Source organism: Triturus cristatus, chromosome 4_1 (genome assembly GCF_964204655.1).
Source record: "Triturus cristatus chromosome 4_1, aTriCri1.1, whole genome shotgun sequence".
NCBI classification, from domain to species: domain Eukaryota; kingdom Metazoa; phylum Chordata; class Amphibia; order Caudata; family Salamandridae; genus Triturus; species Triturus cristatus.
This window is the reverse complement of record NC_140585.1, coordinates 823145311-823165251: the sequence shown is the minus strand read 5'-3', so window position 1 is coordinate 823165251 and position 19941 is coordinate 823145311. Positions and strand designations below refer to the sequence as shown.

Here is a 19941-nt window from a genome sequence, read left to right as displayed (position 1 = left end):
AGGAGGGTGCACCAAGGTGGGCATGCAGGACAATGGGAGCGAAATCAAGGAGGTTCAGATACATACCAGACAGCATCAGCAACAGGTTATAGGGGGATGATAGCACAGGGACCTGATGGGAAGGGCTCATATGCCAGTTAAACTGGACAAGTTGGATTCATGGCTGCAATGTTATGTTTAGAACGAGGATGCAGCAGTGCTAGGGGAGGGGTTTCAGTGGGGGTTCAGAATGGGGTATGAGGGCCTAAGAGTGAGATGGTGGGCAGACAATCTGAAATCTGTGAGGGAACATTCAAGTAGTGCGGGACAAATTGCATAAGGAAATTCAAGAAGGTAGGATGGCAGGTCCATTTGACCAATGGCCGACCTAAGCATGTACCCAATAGGTGTATTGCCCAAAAAAGGGCAGGGGCAGTTTCGATTGATTCAACACTTGTCCTGGACCAAGGGTCGATTAGCCAATGACTTCACAGCTGAGGATTTGGCATCAGGGTCTTATTCTTCAGTGGATGTGGCATTGTCACTGGTGGAACAAGTGGGGGTAGGAGCGGCATTGTCAAAAAGTGACATTAAATCGGCATTCTGGTTGTTGCCAGTGCACCGGGACGACTCAATTGCTCTGGATCCAGTTCAATGGGCAGTGGTTTGTAGAAAAACCCTTACCAATGGGTTACTCTATTTCCTGTGCTCTGAGCGTTTTAGTTCTTTCCTGCAGTGGTTTTTCTCTTGGCACACTGGGCATGTGGGTGTCACCCACTATCTGGACAACTTTTTCTTTGTGGGTCGCCTCTGCTCTGTAGACTGCTAGTGCCTGCTGGTAAGTTCTCAAGAGCTTATGGAAGATGAAGGGGTCCCATCGGCACTAGAAAAGACAGTTGGTCCAAGCACAGTACTTTCATTTTTAGGGATAGAGCTGGTTTTCCTGACTATGGAAGTATGCTTACCGCTCGTCAAAAAGCTTAAGATGCAATTGTTGTTAAGCAACTATGTTGGAAAAGCCTAAAGTTAAAGAAGTACAGGTGCTACTAGGCCATTTGAATTTCACATGCAGAGTTGTGAGATCTGGTAAGACATTTTGTCCGCGGCTAGGGATGTCGTTGTCTGGTCTGTCTCGAGCCCATCATCACGTGAGTTGTCAGCAGGAGTGAGGCAGGATTTACGCATGTGGTTTTTCTTTTTGGATTCCTTTAACGGCATTTCATTGTGCACACTGAGTGAATTTGTGTAGAACGTACAGATCTATTCTGATGCAGCATGGGGTGTGGGCTTCGGTTTGAATTGGCAGGGGCGATGGTGTGTGGATGAATGGCTGGTGGCTGGGAAACACGGAGGCGGAATAATTGCCTTCCTGGGATTTTTCCCACTGGTAGTAGCAGTCACGGTGTGAAGTTCCGAGTTGGTCCACAAGAAGGCGCTGTTCAGGATTGATAACATGGCGGTGTTCCAGATTTTGACTACGCAGTCAGCCAGGGAGACACAGGTGCTGAAGCTGTTAAGGATTTTTGTTTTGGCATGTTTAAAGCATGACATTTTGTTTAGAGCGAAGCATGTTCCCGTGGTGGACAATGACATTGTGGATGCTGCGTCTCGTTTGCAGTGGCAGAGATTCCATGGACTGGCCACGGAGGCAGACAGGGACAGGGCACCAATACCAAAAGATCTTTGGACAGTAAGAGACAGAGGAGGTTTCAACTGGCGGTAGGGTCATCGGTTGTGTCCACCAGGAGGCCATATGCACAAGCCTGGGAAAAGTTTTTGGACAACTGGGCTCAGAGGAGGCCAGCGGGATAGAATAAGACGGAAGATGTGGTGCAGTTGATTTTGCCATACAACAGAGAAGGGGTTTCACGGGTGACAATCGCAGGAAAACTAGCTGGCATTGCGTTTATGGGAAACTATTCTGGGGATATACCCAGTCTGTGAGTGAATTGGGGAAGAGAATGCTTTGAGGTTGGGCCAGAAAAAAAGGAGGCACAGGAACAAAAAGGAAGTAGCTGACTTGGCAACTGTTTACAAAGGTGCTTGGAATATCGCCGGAGATTTGCGAGGAAGAGGGGGAAGCAACTATATTTGCAAGACTCCCGACTTGGATGTTTTTTTAAGCATTCTAGTCATCACAATTACTGGGGGCAGGGACAATACAGGTCTTCTGTGGGAGGAAGTGGCAATACAGGGGTCTGGTCTTGAGATACGTTTGCACCAGTCAAAGACAGATCAGAAATCAAAGGGGAAGAAAGTGGTACTACAGGCTTACCACAAGGAGAGTTACTGCTCCGTAAGGTGGGGAGATACGTTAAATACTACATGAGTGACTGCTTTTCAATTGCTAGTGGTGCTAAGAAAGACACTATTACCACTGGGGGTAGTAGTGAATGAATATGACACTAATTTGTTTCCTATTGAAGCTGCAACCGAAGCGGCCAGGAGAGGTTGGGCTTGGGAGAAAAAAATGAAGCTTGGGAGGTTGTCATCGGATTGTTTCAAGAGATATGTTTATACCCTTGCATAATACATCACTATAGCATGTGAAATCATAACATTCATAACACTTATAAATTCTCGAATGACATTATTTGTCACAACACAATGCAGTGGCCAATTATAGTTAGTGTTGTCTGGTTAGCAAGCTGAAGAGTGTGTAACGAGGTCCGCTACTTATTTGAAGGTGGTAGATAAATTGTCAATGAAAGTTTTATATATAATAAGTGTGTGGGTTAAAATGATAAAAACGAATGTATAAAGGCCAAAAAACACTAAATACACAATAACTTGCGCCCCACCAAGCACTGCACTGCTTATGACCTCACATGTTACATAACTCATGACATGGTAAAATGATATCGCTGATGACATCTCCCCACGGTACCAAAACGGTAGAAAAGGCTTACTTGGCCAATCAAAGGGCCCTATATTTTTTTTTCAATACTGAGGGGCTCCCGCGGGATCATACGTTCAAATATAGCTAACTTTCTCAGCATTAACCTCTTCATGCCTAACACAAGGCCCTATTTAAATGCTAACAACTAAAAACAACTGAACCAATTTACATCAAATTCCGAAAAAGCATGCTTTTGAATAAAATTATTTTTGCAAAATTTGGTGCGATTCTGGCAAGCAGTTTTTTCTGTATCTGTGACCAAAGTTTCCTTGATGGATCGGCATAGAATTTTCCATGAAGTAGCTGAGGTGGATGAACCAGCTTATACTAACACACAGACACTTAATTGCGTACATGGAGGAAGAATTTAAGAAGTCCTTCTTCTAACATAAGAAAAACTTTAGGGCAATTGAGGAAGTTGTGCCTTAATCAGAATCAGTAGCATAAAATCATTACTTTTATTGTGACTTGTTATATTGCGCACGACCTACTCAAAGAATCATCAGTTCGGTCAATACTTGCAGGCAAGTCTTTCGTTAGCTGGACTCTATGTGCTGCTAAACACAAGTGAGCCAAAAAATACAAAATACAACATCTAGAATTGAATACTTCTGAAAAGTACAACCACATGAAACAAAATGTGTTCGTCTACACTTAAAACAACATAAAAAATACACCAGATGGCTGGACAGACACTAAGGATAAACATGTCAGCTGTGTCTCTTACCTTGTGGGGGTAGGTCCATCTTGGCACGTTTGAGTTCAGACAATGAGTTCTGTAGCTGATCTATGACAAAGTCATCTTCAAAGTAGAAATCCTTGGCTAGGCTCTCCTGTAGAAATTCTATCAGTTCCTCCATGGGCAACTTCATTAGATATTCTGATCATAGATAAAGACAATGTACCAGGAAACTTTGTAAATACAATTTGATAAAGTCTACTTGGGCTGTAATTTACTGTAGGAATGTATTGAGACAGATATGGTAGCAGAGTTAATACATGGTATTGTAAAAGCAGTAATTTCAAAATGTAGAAACTGTGCAGAACATAAGAAGTGAAAATATCCTTAATCTAAAAAAGGGATATTTGTATACATTAGACAGCCAATGTCTTAATTAAAAACAGGGTAGTTGGCAGATTGAAATATTATGTACTAAGGACTTTTCATTATTTGCAAAATGTATATGGCTCCATGTTTGTGTGTGAGGTTCATATGAAAAACGACAATGTGCCAGTGCCACTCAGTCCTGTATATGTATTCATGGCTGCCAGTTGCAAATTATACACCTACTACACCTACTACACATACTAGGTGCTTACAATTTGCTGTGCTTTCCAGTAAAACAATTGTTGCAGATTTTCCAATGAAAGTCATTTTGATCAAATGCAGGCTCACATTTCTAACCCTAGGCACTGGATTTCATTGGGGGTGGCTCAATATTTGCCCCTCCCTCATTCTATCCACATTTGCCACAAGACCCCCAGTTCCCTGACAAATGACACACAACTTGCATGTTCACTTTAAATCCTGCGATCTCATGTACTTGCGCTATTGTTCCTTTCGCCAACAACAGGATCAACATTTGAGAGAGATATTTCATGGACAGCATTTCAAAATAGCAACTTTAACATACAGATATATTTCTTCAATTTGCATCAATAATTTGACATATTGGTTAAAAAATGATTAAGGTGTGACTGCAAGAATTGTACTTCCTTATTAGAAATTTCACCAAAATTTATTAGATAAGGATGTTGGCTTACGACCATTTGGGGCATGTAGCATTTCAGATTTTTAAATGCCCTGTTTACCCTGGGATAAAACAAGTTACTTACCTGTAACTACAGTCCACACGGTTTGGTGTCTGTCATACATTCACATGCCTAAATCATTCCCAGCTGTCCGGTTATGGTCAACAGTAGTACTAGACAGAAAACAGCCATAGAAAAAAGAAAATAAACAGTCTAAGTTCAGCTAGCACAACTACCTGAATTAAAATTACAAATGCCTTACCTGTTCAATTACTTTCTATTCCACTTCCCCAGTGGCCATCATAACACAGATTTCTAAGCACAAGTATGAACTGGAATAAGGAAAAGGGGAGCCCCAAAGCAGATGAGAAGCAAAGTGTGTGGATCTATGAAATATGTTCGCGCTGGAGACCTCTTGTTATATGCAACTTGTTTCTTCTCATCAATGGGATTTTGATTCTTCTCTTGGAGCAACAAACATTACATCTCCTGATGAGTCTGCCTCTTTTTTGAGTCAATAAAGGACTCTGCTTGCCATACCCTGAAAGGTCTTTCATACACTCACATGATTAAGATGAGTGAACAGTATTAACAAATGTTAAATAAATGAAGGAGAGCAAGAAGTAGGCTTACATTAACTAAAAAGTTTGCTGCAAAGAACGGCTTGTCCCACAGCAGACTCCCTCGCTGACTTGGTGTCCAGGAATGTACCGCAGCTTTTTAATGGTAGCCGCCGCTGCCGCTACTCTTCTTGGGGAATGTGCTCAGTTTCAGTCTGAAAGAGGTCTGTTGGCTTTGTTATGGCAAAATGCACTTGCTAAGTTGATACATCTAGTGATACCTTACTTTTATTTGCGAAGCAGAAAAAGACAGTGAGTGCTGATTTTAAATTAAAACTATGAGGCAAATTAAAATACATAGGGATGACCACGAGGAAGGTGAAAATAAGAATAGCCGATATCGAACAACGCCAAGTGCTTCCAAAATTCAATAAGTGTGACTGGTCATTTCCAAACAAATGGTCATACAGACAATGACCTGCACTGATCAGTGATTGAGAAGATATGCACAAGTACCAATAGGTCAAACACTCTTAGGACATGAAAAACAAGCATTGGCATAGCCAACAGGTCTCGCCTTTGGGACCTTATAAGTGTTTAGCCATGCAACAGTTGATGTTGTTGCACCAAGGATATTGTGCTGGATAACTAAAAACTTATATGGTCCTAAAGGCGAGACCTATTGGCTATGCCAGTGCTTGTTAAACTTGGTAACACTGTATGGGCATTGGTTGTACCTCATTAGTACCAATTTAACACCCAAATACAGCAATAAACAACAGAAAGGTGACCAGTCCAGCTTTCAAAAGGGCTTTCCACTGTGCATCAACCTGTGTTGCAAGTATTTTTAGTACCTTTAGAACAGTTCGAGCTAGAAACAAATTTTTCATTTTTGTAAAAATCTTCAGATTATGTGGCAGATGATGGATTATGTGGCAAATGTGGAAAATTTATAATTATGAAAAAATCGCTGCGGCCGTACAATCACATAATTCCAGTGGCACTGAGAACAGGAAGTGGGCACAGGTGGAAAGTGTGGAGTAGGAATTTGTGGACAGTGTGGGGATTTGGAACTAATGGCTGGTGCAAGAAACAGGCATAGGCACTGGTGGGCAGTGGGAAGAGCTGGCATTGGTGAAAAGTGATGAGTGGGCACTGGGTTCGGAGTGCACACTCATGGAAAGGTCTTCAGGCCCCAGTGTTGTCACTCTGGTGCATTTCACAAGCATCGAATTCACTCTTAATATGAATGTAAATGTTGGGTTGCACAACACAGGGAGACTAACACAAGTGGAGGAGATTGAAATACACACAATAAGTAATTAAATCTGAGATATTCCCCACTCCCACCTGCTCGTTGCGACAGCAGCCAGACCGACGAAAAAAATAGTGAATTGCAATTTTGTGCAGGCCAGTTTTCTGAGTTTCATATTGGTCACATCTTGTACATTAAAACATTAATTCAAAACTTTTGCTCGCATTGTGTCTGCACTATGATGCTTCGCCTGACAAGGTTTTGTGCCAAACGTGACAAGTCATATCACACATCGTCCTAATGTCTTTATTGTCACGGCCTTTTGAGTCTCATCTCTTTCCTGTGTGGAAGAAACCGCTGAGGTCGACTCATAATACCAATTTCACTTTACGACCGCTCGATTAGAAAGGCCGTTTTACTATATAATAACATTTGAGCATCTGTTAAAACATTTGTGTGAAATATTTTAAAATACCCGGCGACTGGAAGTTGCTCACGCTCTGTTTGCATGCCGCATCGCCTTGGCAACGGGAAAACTCTTAAGGAAAGCGCGCGCGGGTTCAAAGCTGAGGCAGCACGTGACGTGAAGTGGGGTAAACCAGTTGGCAGCCTGTGTGTCATACGAGTGGAAGCGAAACCAGCTGGTGGATTAGTCTGGGTACCGATGCGTCCAAAGAAATACAAGAAACAACCATATGCAACTCAGTTTAGACCATATCCGAAAATAAATAACGCAGTCAGAACATCTGGGTCACCTGCTCCATGAACTGTAACACAAGCCACACCAGACCTATTTCACCTTTGTTGCCCTAATTGGTGATTTGCAGTCCGGGCCTCCTGGGTGCGTTACTTAGATGTTTGGATCAGAATGCGGCAGAAGTGAGCCAAATGTGCATAGGCCCCCATGAATTTTGAAACACTTCAAGTAATTCCTAATAATTAAGCTTCGTGAATCAGCTCTGGGACCTGAGGTATGAGAACATGGTGGCGCAGAGAGCGTCAGTTCTGAGCTGGCATGGTCAGGGAAGCCAGCATTGCATTTCGTTGTTCTTGCTGTGCGAATAAAAATGCTGCAGTCCAAAATATCCCACAAGTGTGGGGACTCATGTGAACGAAGGGGAGTGCAAGTGTCATTTCTGTGGGCAATTTACATTTAAAAAAGAACGAGAAAGTAGAGACTCAAGTAAAGGGAAGATTTAGGGAAATTTTAAGTAATTGCAAAAGTGGCAACGAGCATAAAAAGAGAAGAAAGAGATAGGTGCCTTGAAAGAAAAGCAAAAGGGCAAATTAGGCTGCAGGGAAACAAAAAAAAGACTAGTAGGGACAAACAAAATGAGAATGTTAGGAGACCCAACTTAGATTCAAACGGTAAAATGAAAGGGAAATAATGACAAGCCTGGGAGTGGTGCGCACGCTCTAAAAGGAATTTAAAACAAGACCCGCGGCCGCGAGACGTGCTCTGTGGTGAGGGGGAGGGGCGTAAAAGCGCGAGCAAGACAGAGGCGGGGAGAGGCGCGCGCACTTGGGAGAGCGAGAGGAAAGCCAGATGGCACCTCTGCTCGTGCCTGTGCGCATAACCACACGCTCTATGCCAGCCAAAAAGCTGTGGTTGGCTTTTTAAAGCCCCACTCACTAGATGTCTCGCCACAGCAGCGCGTGCGCTGGCTCAGGCGAGACCTAAAAATGGGTGTACAGATTACGAACTAATGTTGCCGGGCTCAATAATGACTTAACATGGAATCAACTCAATGCCTTACAATGGTGTAGGGTAGATTAGTTTGTCTGACACCCAACATCAAGGTGTTAAGTATTCTATCGATTTGGACTCTGGCTGTGAATATACTAGTCTTCCAACAGCCACTGACACATTATGACATTCAACTAACAGGTCCGAAAGTTGTACCAGAGGTTTTCCCTTTCAAAGAGCTATGATTATCCCATACAGCACACATATCTCCATGTGATACTACAACAAACAATCCAATTCCAGAAATGTATTTTTTGTTCAATGCACACCTGAACATGAAAGATTAACAATAGGGAGTCTTTTCTACATTTTCAATAATTTACGCATGGATATTAAGAATTAAATTGGACATTGAACATGGCCATTTTCTTGACGACAATTCCCAGAATGCAATGCCAAGCACTCTTCATTCATCTAATGTGGAGACTGTCCACGTTCACATGAGAGGATCATATTGTTGAGCCTCTCCAATAATACAATGCATTTGGTACTTTCAATTAGGCGGAACACTTGACAAGACTATCATTTGACCTTGATCCCCACAAGGCAGTGCCACACTTACACAACTATTCTGGGGTCATGACAGTAGTACATAGATGCCGGTCCCAAATTGAATAATCAATCTGAATGCATTTCCCATGACACCCTATGCTGGTCAAGATGTAACGTTACCGATGCCGCACTTTGAGGAAACATTTACTTCAAAAAGCACCACTGATCAAACCATAATGCGCAGACAAGACGAGTTCAGGGTGCTATTAGGTGTTAAAAGGCGACATGGCACACTTATTGACATTAGTAGAATAGACACTGCTAACCAAATTAGTAAACCTCAATGATGCTTGAGGGCAGCGCATTTGACAGTCTGCTCCCCTTTTTTTCTCTCCACAGAAAATGAGATGACTGCATTATTAAGGATGCTATCTGAGCACGTGACTACAGGGGCATGTCTCCCCTCTTCTTAAGGTGCATAGAACTATCCCATACTAGGGTAAGGGAGCAAATTTAAAAAGGCTTCTACCACCTTTCACGTTATGCAGTGCTTTCGCAGTGAACACTGAGTGATCTCACTTTGTATAGATGTGCCCGCTCGTCGTAAGGTTCGAATGCATGTTCAATCCTTAAAAGGATACAACAGAGAATATGTGAGCATGTTAGCATGCTGTGTGTTATGTATGTCTACGAAATGAACATGATCAATGCTTGAGTGGGCTAAATGAGAGCATTGGTATGAACCCACATTTAATATCTCTCCTTACAGTTATACTGATAAACGCAAGAAACAGAGGTCGAGTAGGTTCTTCACATGTTTTATGTTGCTTGCCATACGTCTGGACGAAAGAGAATAGGACTATGGACTGTTACAAATTAAATAAACGCCTGAGACACTGGTGGAGTCTTGATGAACATCTGGGGCCCATACTTCATGGATGAAATATGTTGACACTATAAGGGGTGTAGGGCAATTATATCCCATGGACACCTTAGGCCTGCTTTTATCTATTTTATGGTAAACCATTATTAAACAGGGATACCTGGGTGGCACAAGGTTGTTTTTCTTTTATGAAGAGAGCAGCAGGATATTATTCAAAGAGCCCCCTGGAAAATAGTTGAGCCTATTTTTTTGCGACCCACGTTGAAGCATGCCACTACTACAGCGGGTGAGTCTTAAAATAAAACGATTACATTTTCACCGCGGGTTGTTTGCCATTGAATTACCACAACTTAAATGGTGAGTTCTGATAACCATAGGTTATAGGATACCTTTTGTGCTAAAAAAGGCAAATAGCTGATGATGCTCTATAAAAGAACAAGTCCCAACTATAAAGAAGTTAAGCCACCTTCTATCATCTAAAGAGATTAGAGTCCTTTTAGCACTTTTGGAAGCATTTGGGATAAAGAACTTGAGGACAACTTGAGGACAACAGGTTCATTCAGACTGGCATGAACGAAGTCACTGAAAATGCATCTCCCCTCATCCAAAGTGGTTAGTGACCTGCTGTCACATAACTATCGTTTCCTGCTGGCTCTTGCCGCAAAAAGGCGGACCGGGTTATTCCAGCCATCAAAATATTATCTGAAAAAGCTACTGATGTAAATCTCACTAATCAAACTCGCCCCTCTGTTCTGCTGAGTATCGACTAGTTACTAATCCCTGACAGATGTTTCATCGTCAGTGAAATGAGGTGGTAAATTGCACATGTCCACAGTTACAAGGAGCCCTGAGATAGGATCTACAGGGCACCCAAGTCTTCCTGCAGGAGCCTCACCCACAGGAGACAGCTGGGCACAGATCAATACAAGGGGAGATCATCCCCAGAAGGAAACTGAAAGCGTGCACTGTATGCGCCTCTTATAGAAGAAGCAGGAGTTTGGGAGACGATCTACAAGACTGTGGTGCACATTGAGTGGGGATAACACAAACATGTTATACATTCCAGTTCACATTTTTACAGGCACAGGGAGGTTAAGTAATTTGCACAGAATCAAATATTGTTGAGTCAAATGCCAACCGGGGATTGAAACTTGACTTCCCAAGTCAACAGCTCTAGCCACTAAACCACATCTTTTTCTTGGCAAGATAGATCGTCACACAAACCCAATGTAATGTACAGCACTCTGTTGCTTCCTATCTACGTTGGCACTATAGAAATAGCAATGCATACATACATATATACAGGGTATTATTTGGTGTTCTATATTTCTTCAACAGGTGAGGCCTTGTGGTCAGATCCCACGTTATGGTTTGCATTATCTCTTTCCCTCCATCCATAAGTGATCCAATATAGGGATTGTTTTAGATGCCTTCTTCGGAGCATCTCTACAGTCATATAGGATGTAGTCTAATAACAGCACTGCCGTTGGGAGCAAAAATCTCAGAGGGGTCATCTGTATTATAGAATGAAACCTTGAAATGCTATTGGGTAGGAGCTCAGCATCCTTCAGTGGGTCTTCCCATAGTCACCATACTCATGCCTTTAAAAAGGCTCAGTCCAATGTAGACCCTTTCCTTCTCTCTCCTCCACATCATCATCTTCTGCAGTCTCATGATCAGTCTGACGTTGGAAAACTAGAAAAGATAGTATCTAGTGCTGTGGCTGCTGCAGCGATGGAGGTAGTGAAGGCTGCTGAAGCAGTGTTGTGTCAAAGGTGGTTGAGGTGCCAACGGGAACCTGCCTAGTAATCAGTTATCCTTGTCTACCACTACGTGCAACACAGGTGACGTATGATAACACTCCTCCATACAAGATCGGTCATAATGTCTGACACATTGAGTGTGGAGATACCACAATCATGACTTTCTTCTTCCGGACCATATACAGACATAAGGAGATTACCTTGCGGAGAGTAATTTATATCATGGGCCGGAAACAAAAAATTGACATTTCGCAATTAAGTAGGAAGTAATGCGGGCTGGTCCAAAGATGCCCTCTTCCTTAGATTCATCATAACCACTTTCCAAATCCATACCCTAAAGCTTTACAAGCAGTGCAGGAAACACCTTGCCATAAGAATAATGTAATGGCAACTGGACTGAAGAGGCTAACATGCAGAAAATAAAGGTGACCTGATGTTCAGGTGAAGAGGTGATCACTGTAGTGCTCAACAAGAATTTTGTCATTGACGTGGCGGCCGTTAACTATGTAGCAGGTCTCTTTATTAATGGAGTAGTCAGTGGGCTAGCCGTTGATGAGGACATAGAAGGATCTGCTGTCACTGATTTCGATGATGAGGAAGGACGTGTCTTTTCCATATACTAATGGTGTGTCAAGGATGGCTTATTACACCACTGATAAAGTAAGAGTAGATAACACCAGAGGATGGCACTGGTGTCAAAGGGGACTTCCACAACAATGGCTTTGTTGACTGTGTTTTTGCTGGAAAACCTTCGAGAGGTGTATTACCTCAGACTACTTCAATGTCTTAATCTCAGCCTTCCTGAGCACTTTGATTTCTATGTCTGGTTTCTCCATCTATGAGCCTTTTGGTAGACTTGTTAACCTCCACTTATAGCGCGCACGGCTACTCGGAAGTGTCCCGGCGTGGAAGCCAAATGGTGGAGACAGAAGGGAGCTGACCCTTCTGGAGGATTACTTGAATAACAACGTTTTTAAATATTTTTTAAACAGCCTGAGGTCACCGATGTTTCGAAGTTCAAAGGGCAAGGCATTCCAAGCCATAGCCGCTCTAACAGAGAGGGAGCTGCCGCCCATTCTACCCAGGAGGTACCTAGGTACGACAGTGAGGCATTGGCCTGTAGAGCGTAAATGTCTGGGTGGTACATAGAACATGAAGCGTCTCCTAAAATACTGAGGCCCTGCCTTGTAGAGGGCACCGTGGGCCAGTGTAAGAGCCTTGAACAAAATCCGTTGGTCAACTGGGAGCCAGTGCAGATCCCGTAGAGTCTGCTTTACTCTAGACCTGCCAGGGTTACCCAATAAAGCTCTCTCCGTCGCGTTCTGGACAATCTGCAGCTTTTTTAGCTGATATGCCAGGAGACCAATGTACAAAGCATTGGCATAGTCCAGACGTGAAAGGATGAGAGCACGGGTCACCATTTCTTTAGCCTCTTTGGGCAAGAGGGGCAGGAACTTCTTTAAACGTTTCAGTGTGCCAAAGCACACACCGGCTAATTTGTTAATCTGAGGCAGAAATCTTAATTTCTCACTGAACCAAATCCCCAGATTTTTCGCCGGTCTCCCCAAAGGGTTAGGCATGGGGTAATCCACCAGCCAGATGTCCTCTCTGAAATACGGGTGGAAGGATCCATAGAGGAGCACCTCCGATTTCTCCTCGTTGCATTTCAGTTGGGCCTGCGCTAACCATTTAAAAACTTCCGCAAGACCATTTTTGGCAATGGTCGGAGAGAAATCAGTTTTCTTCCACGTGAACTGGCTATCATCAGCATAGGCTATGATCTTAGCACCCAGCTCCTCCGCCAGGTAAATAAGGGGCGTCATATAGACATTAAACAGAAGAGGGCTCAATGTTGAGCTCTGAGGGACCCCCGTAGTCAGACTTCACGGAGTTGAGGAGAAAGGAGGTAGCCATACTTGCAGTGTTCTATTGGCTAGACAGGATTCAATCCACTCCCACACCTGACCAGAGATGCCGATGTGAGACAACTGTGCCAAAAGTTGACGGTGTGGCACAGTGTCAAACGCGGCAGAGCGGTCTAATAGCACTAGAGCCGCTCTGCCGCCGGCTTCCAGGCACTCTCTAATAGCCTCCGCCACCTCAACCAGGGCCGTCTCGGTGCTATGAGAGGCCCTGAAACCCAACTGGGTGGGGTGGAGGGCACCAGAAGTCTCAACAAACTCAGAGAGCTGCTTGTGAGCAGCCTTCTCACATACCTTAGCCACAGCCAGGAGGAGTGATATTGGGCGGTAACTAGCCGGGGTAGCGGGATTTAATAAAGGTTTATTCAGCAGGGGAGGAGTTTTGCCTGTTTACACTCAGGCGGGACCGTGGTGGTCAGGAGGGACAGATTGACAATTTTGGCTCTTTTCTTCTTGTTAGAGGGGGAAAAGGGACACTAAAACAACTAAAAACCTGATGATGGGGATTCCTCTTTATTGAGCTGATCGAGGACTCTGATTTCCCCATCATTAACATTTGTGGTGGGAAATGTCTGGAAAATGTTGCACTCCAGAAATCGGTGCCCTGGGTACAGTACATGCAATAAATATATCCACAAATCATGCAGGTCCTCCAAGTGAGAGTACTTTTGCCACAAGCTCCACATGATCTGGAGAACTTTCCTGGAGGAATCCAACATGGTGAAAGCAAAACACACCATGTGACCCAAAAATATTTCAGAAACAAGAGTTACACACGGAAAAGCTGTCAATGGAGTTGGGATGAACCAGAAACCTTCAAGTCTGGAGAATTCTTAGTTTACCTCAGTGAAGAGGAATGAGCAGAGCCCAATAGATCCTCCATGTACACACAATTTGCAGTAGAAATATGAGCTATGGCAACCTTTAGGGGATGTGGACTTCAGCGCATTTCATCCTATCGGATAAGTTTGGGTCTATTCCATTTAGGTTTTGTGCTACTGCCTACATACAAGAAGTGTGGTAGAAATGTGAGCTATGGTGGACTCTGGGAAGAGTGGAGTTCAGAGCTCTTCAAATTCATTTGTTGGAGTTCGGGCCATTTCTCCTATTTGCAATAAGGTAAATGTGACTCTAAACTCATGCCGTTCATTCTCTTTTTCTTTGGTCGATTGCAGAGTAGTGCTATTACTGTATGTAATCAGAGGCTCACATCTTGACAATGGGGAATGGTTAAGAATGTGAATCTATGAAATTTCCAATGTTGGAGCGTGAGAAGAAGTTTTGCATTGTGTAATGCTGTAGGAAACGGACCATTGTCAAAATTAAGGCATTGTTGCTGAAGGTGTCATGGTCTCTATTAAGCACCTATATGAATCACAAAAACTCTTTAGGAGATTCCTGAGAACAAATGATATGGTCATCTATGCTCCAGAACCCAGCCAATAACAAGAGAGGTGGTTGATGGGGGTTCTTGCTTTTTCTCGGCTATCCTTGGTACTAAGTCACCCCCCCACCCTCCCAGTCCCACCCCCCCCAGTCTTTGGTGAGTGGTTAGAAACCTTGGGGTGAAATTTGATTCAGGCCTGAATTTTGAGCACCAGGTTAAGGCTTTATCCTCTTCCTGTTTTTTTGTACCCTGAGGTCTTTAAGAAGGATGTTGCATTTCATCCCAATAGAGTATTGCAAGACTATTGTCCACGCCTTGATAACCCTTCCAGGCTGGATTATTCTTATAGTCTGTATTTGGGCCTTCTGGCCTTTTTGATTCAGCACATTCACACAATTCAAAATGCTGCTGCCTGGCTGATTAGGACGATCCCACGTCAATTCCCGGTGTCTAGTCACTTCGTGCCCTCCATTGGCTTCAGGTCAATAAGAGAATCCAGTTCAAAGCTCTGACTTTAGCTTTCAGAACCTACCATCATAAGGGTCCCCTTTACATTAGGAGCCGTTTAAACCATATTCGCAGAAGAGATGCCTGAGATCTAATAATCTCAAACTTTTCCGCATCCTCTGCATTCGAAGGGCCAGAAGCAGCGGCAGCTCTTCCTCTTAGTTTTAAAAGTATCCCGTCTGAAGGTGTTTTTATAAAGTCGTTCAAAACGGTTCTTTTTTATTCTTGTTAAGACTGCTGTCAGTTCCTTTTCTGCCCCCTTCTCTGGGCTATCTTTACCGCTAGTGCCGGGATGCCTCCTCGGAGGTATCTGTGTGCTTTATAATTGAGATTGTATTGAACTGTATCATACAGTGTTTCCAACTTTTATTTTATCCTGATATTGCAAAAGGATCAGCCTGCTATTTCAGCTTTCGAAATGCTGGAATTGCATAGATTTCAAACAGTACTAAAAAAGACCAGTCCATGATGGTCCAATTGTCATGCCATAGTTATTCTATGATACGTGCTGTGGTCCACTGTGTCTCTACATATCCACCTCCAAGCTCCTTGTAGAATACATAGGCACTCTATGGAGTAGGCAGAGCCACCCTCATGGAAACGCTGCTACGCTCTTACTACAATTGTGCTCTTAGGAGCAGATGAAAGCTTTCTAAGGAGTGACCCTAAACTCAAGAAATACCGGATCACTTTGTCAATACCTCTCCAGCTCCTCCAGTTTTTTGTGATACTGACAAAAATGCAAATTCTATTAGCAACTGCCAAACGAAAACAAAAATGAAAGGGGGCATGTAAAATACTTAACATCGAGTTGGGCTACATTATTATTATTATTATTATTATTGAGTCTTGTATAGCGCGTGGTTACCCTTGGGCATCCCAGCGCTCGTCCAGAGTACACACCAAATCAGCAGAGCACTAAGCAGGGAACAGATGAGTCTTTAAAAGTTTGCGAAATCGCAAGGTGCCAGTTTCGGAGCGAAGGGCATGCGGAAGGGAGTTCCATAATGCTGCCACGTTGACGGAAAATCTTCTACCGCCAGTCCTGGCTTTTTTTACTTTCGCGACTTGCAAGAGATGTTGGTGGTCTGAGCGGAGGGCGCGAGAGGCCTTATAAGGTTGGACCATACTCCGCAGGATAGGGGGCCCTTTTCCCTGCAAGATTTTGTGAGCCATGCAGAATGCTTTAAACTTCACCCTCTCTCTCACAGGGAGCCAGTGGAGCGCCTTCAGCGCAGGTCGGGCTGACTGCCGCCTGGGAAGGTCCGTCAAAAGCCTGGCGGCAGCATTTTGCACTTTGTTTAGAGTTGATTCTGGAGCCCCCAGAAACAGCGCATTGCTGTAGTCCAGCCGTGAAATGATGAGACCCTGGATTAGTAACCTCCTAGTGGCCATCGGGAGGAGGGGTAGGATCTTCCGGGCTGACCGGAGCAGGCCGAAACACACGCCTGCGGTCTTTTTTGCGTGTGTCTTGAAGGATAGGTCCTGCTCCAGCCACACCCCCAAGCTCTTAATCTCCTGTTTTGGGGTAGGTGGCGCTCCCAGACAGCTAGGCCAGCTACTAGGGGACAAGGAGGGAGGGGAATTCCCCAGCATCATCAGTTCGGTTTTTGAACCGTTAAGTTTAAGTGCTGAGTTGCACATCCAGGTGAAGACCCTGGCTAAACATGTGTGCAGCAGGTCGGGTTGGTTCGCCGGCTGGGGAAGCCCAACCACCAACTGGGTATCATCCGCATAGCTGATGATCTTGATACCCAGTGGCAGTACCACACTCTCCAGTGGGGCCATATAGATATTAAGTAGTGTGGGGCTCAGCGACGAGCCCTGTGGCACACCACACTGGAGGGGAACCGATGTTGACTTCTCGTGGCCTTCCCAGACCTCAAACGTCCGATCTTCTAAGAAGGACGCGAGCCATTTCAGGGCCAACCCAGAGACCACCACCCCCGACAGCCGCTGGAGTAACACCTGATGGTCCACGGTGTCAAATGCCGCACTAAGGTCCAGGAGGATCACTGCCACCGATCCCCCTGAATCCAAAATGCTCCTGGCATTCTCCACGACTGCCAGCAGGGCAGTGTCCGTCCCCTGGTCAGGGCGAAATCCCGTTTGGGAGTCACCCAAGAGAGAGTTGGATTCCAGAAAACCCGAAAGGCGCCTATTCACAAGTTTCTCCGCCACCTTGCTAAGGCCGGGGAGCAGGGAGATAGGCCTAAAATTAGCAAGGTCAGCGGGGTCCAGGCTGGGCTTCTTCAAGAGGGCCTTAACTACCGCTCCTTTCCAGCTGGGAGGGACAACTCCTTGGGTGAAGGATAGGTTCAAAAGGTCCGTGACTGGGCCGCCGATGGTAGAAGCTACCTGCTTCAGGTATTTCATCGGTACCGGATCTCTCGGAGACCCACTCTTCAGGGTCACCAAGACCCCAAGAGCCTCGTCCACAGTGACTGGACCAAAGGAGTCCAGCTCTGCTGTCCTCACCCCAGGCTGAGACCCAGGGTTGCATTCGGAGGATTGCTCCTGCGCTAACCGAGGGAGGGACGCCAGGATGTTTTCTATCTTAGATTTAAAGAACGTGGCTAATTCTGAGCATTTTTCACGCGGGTTGTCATGAGTGACCGGAGGTTCGGGGGTTTGCAGAAGTTCTCTGATGACCTTAAACGACTCTTTCGAGGAATTCGAAGAGAGTCCTATTCTCTCCTCAAAGAACTTGAATTTCGCTGCCCGGATGGCGGATTTGTAGATGTTAAGTGCTGCCCGGTATTCTCTCCGGCTCACTTCGCCCCAGTCCCTCCTCCAGATCCGCTCCTGCCTCTTGCAACCCTTCCTCAAAGCTCTGAGCTCTGGCGTGTACCAGGGAGCTGAGCCCACTCTCTTACCCCTGGTGAGTAGTCTTTTCTTAGGGAGGATTGCATCGAGCGAGTTGGTAAACCAGGTGTTTAAGTTCGCATCAGCGACTAGCGGGACAGGCCCGGGGGGGGGGGGACGTGTCGCCTTCAAGTGTACTGCCCAGGTGTCCACTGGGAGCCTAGACCAGGCTCTTTCCACCGTGTATACTCTAGGTGTAGGTACCACTGGGACATCAAACTGCCACAGGGCCGGAACCATAAAATGATCTGTCCAGGGCAGAACCAGCGCGGGCAGTACTTTAAGACGTTCCGAGTTCGAAAAAATGGGGTCGAGCAAGTGTCCCTTCCCGTGCGTTGCACCTGAATTGACCAGGTTAATCTCGAATGCTTTCAGATCACCCTGAAGATCTACTGCCAGAGAGTCAGAGGGGTCATCAAAATGGATGTTAATGTCACCTAGTGCCACAAAGTTGACTGTGGAAGAGGCAAGAAGCGCGACCGTTTCAAAAAAAGAGTTGAGGAAGTTGCCCATGGTCCCAGGTGGGCGATAGACAAGGAGGCCTGCCAAGGAAGTGGTATGCGACAACCGTAGAGAGAATTGACAGCTCTCACAGTCGCTCATCCCTCCATCCTGGACCTTACAGGTTAACGTATCCCTGTAAAGGATGGCAATTCCACCTCCCCGCCCTACTGGTCTATCTAGGTGAGATATAAGAAAGCCTGGTGGAAGTGCTCTGACCATATCCGGGCCGGAGCTGGAAGAGATCCAGGTTTCTGTTAAAAACAAGACGTCCAACTTGTGGTCGAGAATGAGGGAATTAATTTCTGTCGCATGACTAGGGAGGGACCGACAGTTCAACAGGGCCATTGACAACAAACAATTGTCTTTGGCCGTTACCAGACCCGTATTACAGGCCCCGCAGGGCAGGAACGGTTGCCCTCCCTCGTGAACATACCTACATGCGGCGAGTTTCGGTGGCCGCCAAAGCATGAGCTCATCCCTCGTGTACCTGATGAAAGCCGGAGATGGCATCCGTGAGTCGGGCAGGGGGACCGGCCCTATGCCCGTCTGGGCCCGGCCAAGACGGGCATAGGGCCGTCTTGGCCCTATGCCAATATGGCCGCCACGAGTCGGGGGCAAAGGACCCGCAAAGTGCGGTGTTTTTCAGGCAATTATAGTGCAGGTTAAATGTCAGCAGTGCGAGTATGCGAGGCCAGGCTTAAAAACAGGGGATAAGTGTCCAAACACAAACTAAAGTAAAAGACAAATACGGGTCATTAAAAACACAGAGCTTCCACAGACAAGCGCTGCAAGTATGGCGACACCGCTGGAATAGGGCGAGCTGCCAAGATTTACCTACCTATAAGCACGCCTAGCGAAATAGAAAGGGGACTAGAGCGCGCGAAGGATCACCCACACCCAATATGGCCGCCACGAGTCGGGGGCAAAGGACCCGCAAAGTGCGGTGTTTTTCAGGCAATTATAGTGCAGGTTAAATGTCAGCAGTGCGAGTATGCGAGGCCAGGCTTAAAAACAGGGGATAAGTGTCCAAACACAAACTAAAGTAAAAGACAAAAACGGGTCATTAAAAACACAGAGCTTCCACAGACAAGCGCTGCAAGTATGGCGACACCTCATGGGCACAAATACTGATCAGCAGGCAGCAACGAGCCCTCGCATTGGACAGCTACAGCAATGACATTCTGCCCACTCACTGCTGCCCCCTCATCTGTGAACAGCAGGAGCGAGACGTCGATCATCATCGTCATCATATAAGACTATGTGGGAACATGGGGAAGCGTGCTCCATAAGTGGCTTCATGGAGATTGCTACATGGTAGTGCCTTAGGCATGTTTCTGTTAATTGGCAGGTGCATAGAGCACAATAGGAGGACACCAGGTATCCGCCGAGGGGTGGAGGGGGGGGGGGGAGGGGTTCTGTCTGTCTG

General features: G+C 45.4%; 1 protein-coding gene across 3 annotated transcripts in view; it reads right to left on the bottom strand.

Moving 5' to 3' along the window:
• USP6NL (USP6 N-terminal like) overlaps positions 1-19941 on the bottom strand; it is a 1094021-nt gene that overhangs the window by 136510 nt on the left and 937570 nt on the right. For all 3 annotated transcript variants that reach the window (XR_014981357.1, XM_085653483.1, XM_085653482.1), the window contains exon 13: positions 3606-3758. Coding sequence is in view for 2 of the 3 variants with exons in the window: in XM_085653483.1 (XP_085509609.1) it covers positions 3606-3758 (153 nt within the window). In the remaining variant the exon portion in view is untranslated. The remainder of the gene's footprint in view (positions 1-3605; positions 3759-19941) is intronic.